This window comes from Branchiostoma lanceolatum, chromosome 4 (assembly GCF_035083965.1).
Source record: "Branchiostoma lanceolatum isolate klBraLanc5 chromosome 4, klBraLanc5.hap2, whole genome shotgun sequence".
Lineage (NCBI taxonomy): Eukaryota > Metazoa > Chordata > Leptocardii > Amphioxiformes > Branchiostomatidae > Branchiostoma > Branchiostoma lanceolatum.
In genome coordinates, this window is record NC_089725.1 from 9,221,216 (window position 1) to 9,234,461 (window position 13,246).

At 39.8% G+C, this 13,246-nt stretch overlaps 1 protein-coding gene across 1 annotated transcript; it reads left to right on the forward strand.

Moving 5' to 3' along the window:
* The first annotated feature begins 48 nt into the window (after window positions 1–48).
* LOC136432457 (mitochondrial import receptor subunit TOM70-like) lies at window positions 49–11,137 on the forward strand. The gene is made up of 11 exons (XM_066423764.1): window positions 49–293; window positions 1,646–1,819; window positions 2,624–2,750; window positions 3,303–3,412; window positions 3,907–4,052; window positions 5,065–5,269; window positions 5,692–5,826; window positions 7,224–7,448; window positions 7,985–8,082; window positions 8,940–9,062; window positions 9,912–11,137. The coding sequence occupies exons 1-11, from the start codon at window positions 84–86 to the stop codon at window positions 10,066–10,068; spliced, it is 1,710 nt and encodes a 569-aa protein (XP_066279861.1). The 5' UTR covers window positions 49–83; the 3' UTR covers window positions 10,069–11,137.
* The last annotated feature ends 2,109 nt before the right edge of the window (window positions 11,138–13,246 follow it).

Consider the following 13,246-nt stretch of genomic DNA (forward strand, 5'->3'; position numbering starts at 1 on the left):
AATAATACAAAAGATTTAATTAGTCACTCCCTATAACGCCACAATGGTATAATCCAGTCCCAGGTATCTTCACACTTGTCATCATGTCGGACGCGAAACCTACTGGAGGTACGGAAGGCATCCCCAAATGGCAGATCGCCCTCGCTGTAGGCGGGACGCTGGCACTTGGCGCCGCAGGTGTCTGGTACTTTACCCGTAAGACGTCCAAGAATGACGAGAGGAAGGAGCCAGACGGCGGGCCCGCTCCGGAAGAGCAGGCGGACGAGCCCGTGCCTGAGCCCGAGGTTGAGTTGGTAAGGAGGTCACTCCTGTAGGGTCCTGGTGGTTAAGTGCCCCTCCCACGTGTTCCTTTTTATCTAACTACAAAGCTCTTTATACAGAGGTTTATTAGCAGCATTAACTTCTTGGTAACAGGTGAACAGGTGCCTATATAAAGGTCATGTAAAGGATATGATTGTATGCATAAGCCATAAACTGATATTAAAGCATAATCATATCTATCTTCATTATATATCTATCAAGGCCTTTATACAGCTGATCAGTTGTATAGTGTCACGTTTATACGTCAAATAGACGTGTACATGTACTGTAGATCTTACAATGAATCAGTAAGTTACTATGACGAGTGGACTTCGGGACATTGATGATAACAAAGGCTGCTATGTAATGAACTGAAGGATTAACATTTAACAGGAAAGACATGCACTGTAAAATACGAAGTGTTTGCGAGGATAATATGTTTCTGTTAAGGCAGATTATGGGGTTTTTGCGGTGGTTTTCTGTATCTGTATAGCCAGTTTTAAGGTCACGGTTGAAACCAGGGGTAGAATAGAGCAAAAATTTTCGCAACTGTTTGAGGAGGTCACTGTAAAAAAAGGCAAAAATAAAACCACCACAAACATTTTCACTTTTACAGTATAGGACAATTTTGGTATAAGCATTTGATAACATTCATCTGCACCGGTCTTATGATGTCAAAATTAATGGCCATGATTAACTGATATCTAAGCATAACTTTTGCAAGCTGGTGTGTAAAGCTGTGTATAATTAAAACATTTTATTTAAACTAGGTCATTGAGAGGAAATGAAGTATACTGTAAATGTGGAAATTTTCACGGTGGTTTAATGCCCAGGTCTTTTGGTTTTCTTCACTGAGACCCTAAAACCACCGTAAAAATGCTAATTCAGTCTATCTTAACCCTTCTGCCTCCTTATTTCAACCACAAACTAAAATCTACCGCAAACACTCCATTTCCTCTGTAGTAGTCCCTGCGAATTTAAAAGGCATACACATGTACAGTACATGTATGTCATGGCATTAAGGTGACAATTCCTATGGTTGCTGCTAGGAGGCCTATATCCTCCTTGGTTGGTGTAACAGCTTATTATTGTACATTATGCCAAAGATGTCGTCATTTTGCAATGGAGAATATGGCGTGTTTGCAGTGGTTATAACAAGTTCTGTTTGAAACAAAAGGATGGCGGGCAGAAGACAGAACAGAATTTTTTGCTGTGGTTTTAAGTTCACGGTGCAAAAACCACAAACATAAAACAACTAATTCCCCTTTATGCTAACATGTACCAGAACAGCAACCATGCTGCAAGAAATTAACTGTATCTGATACTATCTTACCCACTACTACAGAGCCCACTGGAGAAGGCACAAGCAGCTAAGAACAAGGGCAACAAGTACTTCAAGGGCGGCAAGTTCGAGGAGGCCATCAAATGTTACAGTGAGGCTCTGGAAGTCTGCCCTGACGCCAACAAAAAAGAGATGTCCACATTTTATCAGAACAGAGCTGCTGCATATGAACAGTTGGTAAGTATGCTGTGAGCTGTGCCAGAAAAAATGTATGATTTTCTCAACACCTCATCCACGTTGCAGTTAGTTCTTGAAAATCGGTTGAAGGTCTGCATGGGGAAACGTGTAATTACCAGGGAAACAGGGTCCTCTGTGCGTCCAGCTGAAAAAGAGGTCGTCCAATTTCCTTGTTATTTGAATATCATGCACCCAAAAGACGCATGGATGCATGCCTAGCTAAAAGCCTGCTGCTTAACAGTAAATTAAAGCGACAAATATACTTGTCAAGAATTGTTTTACATGTATTTGAATTTACCACAATGTGAAGGGAGGGCAAGACGGGTGCATATTAAGCACCTTTACAAGTCGCCCTCCTGCACATTCAAGACAACATCTACAGTATACTAGTAAAAATCAACTATATCTACAAATATACAATGCAGCATGTAGCATATTACAATAAAGCTTAGCATGATCCAGATAGTCTGATACAAAAATGTATCAACAAATAACTTATAATACTACAACGCATAACGTTGAATTAGAGCAGACCCCCCGGCTATGATTAATGGTGAATTGAGATAGCTTACTATGCCGCACAGAGAAAGGCATGCAGACCCTCTCTATTGTTTCCATAAACCCTTGCCTAGCCTCACAATCACATTGCCAGACTCAAAGCCAAGATGACTTGCTACTCCCAAGAATGTCTAATTCTCAAAATGCCAGGTCTGGCATGCTGAATTATGAAGCCGATAGTCTAATCCTTAGTGTCTGGTCAATGCTTACGTCAAGAATGCTTTAAAATATCTCTTTGGATTTCAGAAATCCTTCAAGGAAGTTGTTGATGACTGTACCAAGGCTCTGGAACTGGACAACAAATACATCAAGGCCCTGTTCCGCAGGGCCAAGGCATATGAGAGGATAGACGAGAAAAAGCAGTGTCTCGAAGGTCAGTTCTGTCCACTGAAAATTACTTTCTTTGCCTTTGTACCAGATTGTGTGAGTTGGGATACTTGGATATGGTTTGATAATTGATTAAGACTATATTTGATAATTGTTAATCTTTTATGTGCTAGTAGTAGTAGTGTTTCCCCTACATTTTGTCTTGACACCGTCACTGCACTTGTGGTAGCCTGGATGACATTGTATGATCCTATTTGGTTTATTGGGGCTTCCATACTCGCTCCCTCAAAATACATTGTACGTTGAGGGAGCAAGTATGGAAGCCCCTGAGTAAGGCAGAAAGAATGGCATCCGGGTTATACAGTGGTCCTTGCAAAGAAGAACCCAGTCTTTCATATTTTACGATTAGGTTTTCAGGTTGGATGCATATTGTTGCAAATGGCTTGCCCTGCCAACAGGTGTTAAGTGTTATACATGGTGCATGGTTGATGACATATGACTTTCAATGTCTGTCTAATGTGATCATGAAGAGTGCATCTTAAAATAGTCCGCACTGCCATTTCATTTTGCGCGTACCTGCTGTGCATCTGTCCTATAGACGTTACTGCAGTCTGCATCTTGGAGGGGTTCCAGAACCAACAGAGCATGATGATGGCTGACCGCATCCTCAAGGACATGGGCTGGGAAAAGGCCAAGGAGAAGTACAAGGTGTGTAGTGGATGTACATGTAGGACCAGATGGCTCTCCTGTCTTTTTTTTTCTTAGATTCTTCTTCTTTTTCTTCATCTTCAAAGATACTGCTTAAGGTGAAGCAAGATGCTTTTTCAAGTAGCTACATGTAGTAGTGCAATGCAGCTTCTCTACGGCGTAATGTTTTCAGCCCAGGATACCGGGTCACCCCTACTCTTCTTGATAAGTGTGTTTTGTTTCTTTTACTCGATAAGTGCAGAGGTTTGACCCCTGTGGAAGCTCCCTCATACACAGGCCGCTGGCTTTAAGTCACCATCCAAAGTGACACTTCAGTGAATGATATTTGTACTATTGGTTTCACTATTAAGCTGTTTCTGGGTGTTGTGCTGTATTGAAAGATTTGAACATTTCTGTGGTAGTTGTTTGCAATCAAAAATGTTGTTGATTTTCTGCATATTGTTCATTATGCAAAAACTATACATGCTGAATATTGCTCTTTCCTTACCACACAGAACCGTGAGCCTGTCCTACCTTCGACCCACTTTATCAAAGCGTACTTCAGTTCCTTCACAGAGGACATCATCTCCCAGCCTCTTGAGAAGATGGCTAACGACGAAGACAAAGATCAGGAGGGAGAAGCAGAGGAGGCACCTCCCAGGTGGGGACTGAATATTAGGGTGGGGTTAAAATGAAGGAGAATTACAGTATTGTACAGTATAGTACAAGTGCATATGTGTATGATTGAGAATTGCTCATGCTTGGGTATAGTAACTAGTTATGAGTGGGTATATCACTGGATTGCACCAAATGCGCTTGGTAATTGTACCAACATTGCAAATATTCGCCAATTTTCACTTGCAGTTACATTGACGCGCGGCCATTTAACTGTATGGCTATGAATCACTCACACCGGGAAGGACCCCTAGTCTTTTCGATAAGTGTGGTGGGTTATTTAACGTGCTCAAGGTGTGGCTCTCTTCAAACATGGGACCTCCATTTAACGTCCTGGCTTCATGATCAGATCAGATACAAAATAAGTTTATTGGAAATCGCAGTCCGGAGCCCAGCAGTAGGGTTTGGGTTGGCGTTAGGAAGGGCATCCAGCCGTAAAAACTCTTGCTACAAAAAAGACTTGCACTTGATGAAGAGTTCTGGGGCTCCCCCATCCATGTGCAAGCACGTCCAACCCCCATATGATGGGGAATAAAAGACGTAAAAATGGAGAGAGAGAGAGAGAGAGAGAGAGAGAGAGTGTTGCCAATGAATTAAAAAGAAACGTACAATGATTAAGATTCTCCAAAAAGAGATCTAGATTTCCAGGGGTTGTGCTGTTTTGCGCCCTCTTGTACCATTTTGCAATTTTTTTATAAATCTCAAAAACCAGGCTGCAAATTGGCACTGATTGACAGCAGTTTATACTACTTTGCGAATGCCTTTCACAATCTGGTGTAGTCCACTGAGATATCCACTTTACTCAAAGCAAAATTACTGGCTTCTGAGTGTTTTATAAAATTTAAAAGTTGATGTAAATTTTCCATATTGTAACATGCCACAGAGAATACTATCTGATCTATATGATTGTACTATCTCTAAAACTTCCCATCATTTTTATTATTAAAAAGTTATTATACGTACTTTTAGAATAATCATAAGAATGATCTTGTTTTCAGTGATTACCTGAAGGCCAAAAGGTACTTCCATGAAGAGAACTATGACAAGATCATTGGTGAGTGCAGTAAGGAGATAGACAGCCAGGGGGAGTACCTGGCACATGCGCTGCTGATGAGAGCCACATTCCACATGTTGATGGGTCAAGCTCCCCTGGCCAGGCCAGACCTGGACATGGTCATCAACATGGACACAGCTGACAAGAAGGTGACTAAGAAATATACATGTACATGTACAGAATACAGATATTTCAGCTAGAATTTAAACCATGTTCATACCAGGATTCGCAAATCAGGATTTTAGAGGAATTGCTCTAAAGCTGATTTAGTTTTATATGAAGAAATAGACTCCACCATTGTACCTTGTATTTTTTGTAATTACTGCCCTCAGATATTCCTTTTCATTTAATCGTGGCCTTGTGTACAATTCTCACTGTAAAGGTTATGTACTGTAAATGCCTGTTTGAAGTGATTCAAATTTGCAGTAAGTCACATACTGTACAGAAAAAAAATTGTTGTGGTGATTGAAGCGTTCACACAAAAACCGTGAACATAAAACCGCCTCAAAAATTTCAAGAATTACATAAACCTATTGATCAAATCCTGTTTATTTTTTCTTCATATTTCCAGCTGCGGTGTAATGCACTGATCAAACGGGGCAGCATGTTGATGCAGAGACAGCAGTCAGAAGAGGCACTGCAGGACTTCCAAACAGCCGTGGACCTGGACCAGGAGAACTCAGATGTGTACCATCATAGGGGCCAGGTGAGGGGTTCTTTTGACTATCAATACATTTACACGCTATTTCTGTACACAAAATAAAGTGCTTTGTTGCCAACAAGCTTTTGACCAGTCCTCTAGTGCTTCTCTAACTTGTTTATTTGACCTGGAGCCAACATCACTTGACTGGAGTGGAAGCGTGATGTCAGCAACAAGTCAAAGGTGCCCGGCAGTCTGTATCGGTCGATATGTTGATTACCGTCACAGATTAACCTTTGTACGAGTTCTACAACTATTTTCTTTTTACCTTTTGTTAAACCTGGCCAGCCAACCACCTGGCACAACCAACCCTGTCAGTCAGAAGCCTCATTAATACAATTTTACATTGCTAACCAACCGTCTTACCCAACCAGCAACCATCTGTTTGCAGTCCACATGGGGCATTTATGCAACAACCAGACTAAAGTGTGTATTGTGCAAATGTAGTTGTTTTTTATTTTGCCAACCAATGCATTTTTCTGGAGGAATTCTTCCTCAGCAACTATGTTTCCTTGGTCCCTAGAGTCGGTATTGAGACCAGGTTTGACTATCTTTAAAGGTGCCCTAAGCGATTTCAGGGGGTAAAACTTAAAATATTCTGGGGAAAACAATTCTAATTGGTGAGGTTGAAATTTACATTTACTTCCCTATCTTAGCACATCTGCATCAAAAATCAGCCCAGAATCCAGCAGTAACCGTTTTCTGTCGACAATTTTCGGTAACTTCCAGCCGCGTGACGTCACAATGGCCAAGCACATTGAGCCAAGACCACGTGATTATTTCTCCGGAAGCGTTCGGGACTTATCGGTCAGAATCGTGCATGTTCAGAAGATTTGAAATGATGGCTGGCCTCCAAGTGCTCAGATTTGAAATGAGTTCCCACCGCACAACGGCATCACATTTTTGCGCCATGATGGTCGATATGCGATAGGATAGTGTTATCTAAACTTACTATGGATAGAAATCTGAAAAAAATTGATTTTGAATATATGACTTTCAGCGCCCTGATATTGCTTAGGTTGCCTTTAACTGTTCTGCCCACCTATATGAGCATACTATTCGACAAAAGGTAGAGTATGGTGCATAGTCCAGTGCTCCTGGCCTGGACCAAGAGGTTGGTAGTATGAACTATGGCTGTGTCGCTCACCCGACATTCACACTACTGGAAAGTCGCAGTCCTTAGGATGGGACATTAAGCAGTGGTCCCCTGTTCATTGCGCTTGTCGAAAAGAGCTAGGGGAATTTCCCCGGTACAATGAACCTGTAATTGATATGGTACATAGCATCTGTATTCTCTGTTGCAACCAGAGGAAGAGTAGCTCAACTGTTCATTGACCTAAACTGGTTCAAGATCAATTTCACTTTCACGTTTAATTCATCATGTTTGTTTGATATATTTCCAGTTGAACTTGCTGTTAGACCGGGTGCCAGAAGCCCTGCGGGACTTTGAGAAGTGTTGTAGCCTGAAGCCAGACTTTGCGTTGGCCACCGTGCAGTACAACTACACGCAGTACCGGGCGGCCATGCTGCAGCGCTCCGCCATGCAGGTCCAGGACGCCATGAAGCAGTTTGAGGACTCCATCTCCAAGTTCCCCGACTGTGCTGAAGGATATGTTCTATATGCTCAGGTGATCAGTTTGCTACATGTACATGATGTTGATTTCAAAATGAAATATTTCTGTGATATATTATGAAAATGCAGAATTTTGTGGTGAAAGAAATGACAAACTTGACAGAGGGATATGTTCTATATGCTCCGGCGATCGGTTTACTACATGATGTTGACTTCAAAATGAAACATTTCTGTTATAAATGCCAAACTTTTTTTGTGAAAAAAAGACAAATCTAACAGAGGGATATGTTCTATATGCTCAGGTGATCAGTTTACTACATGATGTTGACCTCAAAGGGAAAAATGTCTGTGAAATCTAAAAATGCCCATTTCTGGAAAAAAATGATCACAACTAATCTTCTTACATGTACTTCTAGAATTTAGTATTACCACTGACCACAGTACATTGTATATGATACACAATAGGCTTGGTAGTTAGCATCCATGCGTAAAAAATGAAATCACTCAGATTCACAGATGTTTGTTTTAGCCTTTATGTATTCATAAAAAGGTGGTTTGTACATTAATCCCTTTTGTCTTTTGTACCTACAGGCTCTTGGTGACCAACAAATGTTTGACAAGGCAGACGACAACTATAAGAAGGCTATAAGTTTAGAACCACAGAATGCCACTACTTATGTACACAGAGGGTGAGTACACAAAAAGTGGAATTTAATGTTAGGACATACATGTATGAAATCTTATGAAATATGAGGGAATTTACCTCACGTTACAGTATGTAGACTGGTACAATGTACATTTGTAGATGGTTGCTAGGTGAGTTGTTCCTGACCTGGAAGCAGTCCAAGTTTTTCATTGTTCAAAATTTTGTGCTTTGTCTGCATTTTGGAAAGAGATCAAATATAAGATAGAAAAGAATGGAAAAGAAGGGGTCTCCACATATGAAAATTATTTGATAGATGTTAGAAAAGCAGTAACGTATATTGATATACCGTCACCTTCAAAATATTTTGGCCGACACATTTTTGAGTGAAATACAGGAATTCTGTTTTGAATTTTATCACTCAGATTAGATATTCTATGTCCCTTGCCAGCGGTCAACCTAAAAAAAAAATTTTGCCAGAAACATATTTTTCCTTGGCCTTACCAACCTGATGAGACTATTCATGGATGTAACTAATGTTGCTGAATATAAATTGGAGTGAATTCATTCCTCAAGCTAACCGATATCTTTCACACCGCAGTCATCCCTTAGTAAGACATCTGGAGCCGCATAGTTCACGTTTAGAACTTTTATACAGCCTGTAACCATGACCAGTTTTGCCGTGTCGGCCTCTTCAAGTGAACAGACTAAAAATTGTCATTCGTGCTCTGATCATTGAAAAAGCCACAAACAAAGCGAAACTAGTCGATGTGGGCTTGAATAAAGTTCTAAACAGGAACTTTACGGCTACAGCATCTTTTCTGAAGATATGGCGTGAGTGTGAACGGTTGCCTTGGGGTTGTCCTCTACTATTTGCCTACTGTTGTTGAATATGTTTTCCAGGCTGCTACACTTACAGTGGAAGCAGGACATTGATGCCGGGCTGTCCCTGATTCAAAAGGCGCTGGACATTGATGACAGGTGTGACTTCGCATATGAAACCATGGGGACCATTGAAGTTCAAAGGTAGGTTTGTCCTATGTTAGTAGTTATCACAAGTATCCAAAGGGTGTGCGGCATCCTTGTTGTTGTTGTTGTTTACCCTCGTCATGCCTAGTACATTTTGTACGTATAGCTGTTTAGTTACAGGCTCTGTTCTGTGAAGGCAGAACCTGTAGCTAAACCGGTTGACACTCAGGCTACAAGGTTCCTTGCTGTTTCTGTAGCATCTCTTTATCTAAGCATATAAACCACAGTACTGTAGACTGTAAACTCATTATTGTATAGCATGATTGTTAGTTTAGATCATTACATTTTTGTTCGACATAACAGAATTATAGTCTCTATCAGAATCACAATGCTGGCTGAAAAATAGTGAAGATTGAGTCAAACATGCAGAATAATTTGACTTTGAAGTTTGGCCTCAAAAGGGTATCATTTGCCTGTGTGCAGTTTGCAAAGTTCTCCCATTTTTTCCAAATTCTACTCTCCAGAACCCCTTGAAAAAGGCCTGGTGAAGTCTTATACTATGATCAACTTGCCCCATTTTTCTCTCGTAGTCATAGCTCCTGACAAGTTTAATAATCTTGAAGGTTCGACTCTCATCCAACCAGGGAGGTCTCCAGCTTTAGATTTTTTTTCCGTCCCACTCATTGTTTGGATGGCCATGTTGTTAATTTTTACTGTTAAATCTGTCATTTTAAGTTTAAAAAATGCATTTTCATCATTTTCATGTCATGAACTACTGGGACAGATGAGGGGACATTTTTTTTGGTCCAAACAAGCAAATTTTCTTCTCAGGACAGAGGGACGGGTCCTGTAGAGGCCTTCATCCAACTGATCAATACTTACATTGTATAAAACCCTTCCTTCTAGGGGCAATTTGGAGAAGGCCATTGAGCTGTTCAACAAGGCCATCAGCATAGCCAAGACTGAGATGGAGATCGCACATCTGTACTCCCTGTGTGATGCAGCCGTCGCACAATCCGAAGTGGCCAAGAAATACGGCCTGCGACCCCAGGCTATGATGTAACTCAAGACAAACAAATGAACAATGGTGTAAACAACTTTCTGTGAGGGAAGAGGCACAGGCTGAAAGATTCAAAAAAAGAAAAACTACTATATATTAAGGTTAAAACCTGGAATAAATTGTGTATTTGTGGGAACTATTGTAAAAGTATAAAAGACTTCTTCTCAGAGCTTATTGGAAGACGTAAACTTCTTCTATTTCAGAAAGATATATTGTGTGGGCCACACCAGAAAAGAGGAATTTATGCTTTTTCACACAGAACAGGTAATGGATGATGTGTTATGCATTGTGAATCCAACTGAATTTGTTTTATTAGAGTTTTCACTTGAGTTGTTTCAGTATACCATTTGGAAGAGAACAATGTTACATGTTGCACTTGGTCAAGATTCAGAAGAATAAAAATCAACTAAGGAATCTAGCAACTTCTTGGGTCTCAAAGGGCCCTTCTGTGTTGATGTTTACATGATCATGTTTTCTGTACAACCGTGTAATTCTTGTCGAAACAGAGTCTACATGTACCAGAGGGAAGTGATCTGTACAATATTTTATATGAAGAGGAAATAACTGCTCTGCTTTACTGATTTCAACCTAAGCAATAACCTCATGACCAATGGTTTGTAATAGGTTGATGAAATATTAAATGGAGAATTATGACCTTTTTCTCGAATCATATACGAATATACCGTAGTTGACTTTTCATGATGGTTGTTGAAGATGATTATAGAACTTGAAGGGACAGGAATTTTAAGCAAGACGCATCATTTCTTTTGTTTAAACTTTTGCTATTGAAAGAGAATCCAACATGATCATGCTTAGTAGGTTGTACCCTACAGTGCGAGAAATTTGTTGAGATTCCACTATGCTGATGATGAAAAATAATGAATGACTTAGTCGTGAATGATACATGTAGATGCCCTGAAGATGATATTATAAAAAACTTATGGAAAAATGTAATTTCTGTCGACATCCAATGAGGTGTATGGATAGTGTTACTAGTCTGTCTCAACATGCATGTGAACTTGATAAAGCAGGTTTTGAAAAAAAACTGAAATAAAAGTCTGCTTCTACTAGACATATGGTGTCATGATCATGTGGTGTAATGTGAAGACAAAGCTCATGATCATATTTAAGTAGCGCCAGTTGATTAATATAGGATACAAAACGGAGTATTCCGTATCACCCGAGGTACCAGCCCGACCGTGGGTAGGATCGCCCGTAGCCTGATCCGACCCACGGGAGGGCTTGGACCGAGGGTGATGAGGAATACACTGTGTTGTATTTCATTCATGTCATACCCACCCGAGAAAACACACAATTCAGTGTGAAAAGTTGGTGTCCTCAAACAAGAATTTTAACGGCTGAAATTCCAACGACCGAATCCGGTATTCAAATTTTTTGAACCCATGTGATAAAGGTAGAAGCCTGTATGATAACTTGGTCCGGAACACCCGTATCGAACGTCTTTGCGGCCCAGGTATGACATAATGTACCTTATTAACTGTCTCCTAGAGATCAGTGTAATTTACTGTAAGTAAAAAATACAAGCCACAACAAGGAATTTGTATGAACAACATTGTTCAAACAGTTCTAAACAGACTGATAAAAGTTAACAAATTCTCAATAGAATTTCCAAGGACATAATATGCAAAAGAAAGCAATGTGTCCAGTTATATTTCTAAGATTATACTTAGTTAGTAATACCTAATATTGTACAATAGGGAAAAAACACAACCTACATGTAGCTCAATTGAATCTTTGAACACTTAGAAAAATATGTACAAGACAACTGTCTCTATGTTACCAATGGGTTTAAGAACTTCAAAGATTAAATGATTTAGTCAGTTCAAATCCGGAATGTCACTTTCCAGATTTCAAGGCAGCCATCTTGGAAATCCAATTTTCCAACTTTTTTTCTACTGAACATACAGTTTAGTTTTACATGTCATTTGAAAGGGCATGATTTCCCTTACGTTGTGGTGCCTTTACTTTGGTCATAAGATGTAAAGCTATGAAGATATTGCTTTTTAAAGTTGCCCAACCCATACCTACATTGATTCGGCCTGGCGACTAAACTGGGGCCACAGGGGGCTAACAGTGGGCTATCCCAATGAAAATGGGCAATAAATAGTCCTTCTACACTGTTGAAAACACTCGCATAATGAGTTATCACACCTAGCTAGTCAGTGTAATTAGCACTTATTTGACAATTTTCTCCTGAGGTGAACAATTTGATTTGAACAAGAAGCGACTATCAAACCTCCTTGATTTGTACTGTAGATGATTGATTCAAACCTCCTTGATTTGACTTTACCAGATCACAGTGCTACATTATTTCAAACTAATAAGCTATGTTGTCAATTAAATTGACTACATAGGACATCTGGACATCTGCAAAGAACAAAAAAAAGTATAATGGACCTTGGTTGTATTCATATAAGCAGTGATAAATGTAACCAAGATTGAAGATGTAACAGTGTAAAACGATTTTGACCTTTTTTAAAGAGTAAGGTGGAAGAAACCTTGAAGAAAGAAATCAAATTCAGCTGTAACAGTTCCAATTGTCTTCCCTTGGCCCTCACAACAAAAAAAAGAATGTTAAGAAATCATTGGGAATTTTCATAATTTGTATTTGAGAGATTAAAAAAGCCTCAATGCAAGGAGGTTACAGGCCTATATATTAAACCTCCTTGCTCAATGTTTAAGATATGCTTCGAGTCCTGAGTTGTGGATTTGTTTGTTTTTTAGCAGGGTCTAGACCATGTATAACTTGATTGGTGTTTTGATTCTCTTATCGATCAAAAGCCTTCTAATTGCTTGCTTGGCCCATGAATATAACATCTTTATTTGACCAAGGATATACAAAACCTCCTTGGTTTTCCTTAATGGCAAAGATTTGTCCACTTATAAAAACATTTGTAACATTACGTAACAAAGCTTCAGGTAGACAATTTGCATAATACTTACTGATCACCCATACAAAAAGAGCGGATAATGATACCTACCAATTAACATGATTAAGACAGAGCTTGAATGACAATGGTCCATTATTTACACTTGTCAAGTTTGTTTTGTTGTTGTTGCTTGCTGGCAATTGACAAGCAGGCCATCTTTGCACACCAAGATTTACAAAAACCAAGGACATATAAAATGTCCTTGCAAAAACTTGGCCATGCGGCCTTAT

What these genes read in the sequence shown, in the direction of transcription:
- LOC136432457 (XM_066423764.1), top strand. Translation starts at nt 84, where the DNA reads ATGTCGGACGCGAAACCTACTGGAGGTACGGAAGGCATCCCCAAATGG. An exon ending in GCAGAGGAGGCACCTCCCAG is followed by an intron (nt 4,053 to 5,064) that starts GTGGGGACTGAA and finishes TCTTGTTTTCAG; the next exon opens with TGATTACCTGAAGGCCAAAA. An exon ending in GATATGTTCTATATGCTCAG is followed by an intron (nt 7,449 to 7,984) that starts GTGATCAGTTTG and finishes TTGTACCTACAG; the next exon opens with GCTCTTGGTGACCAACAAAT.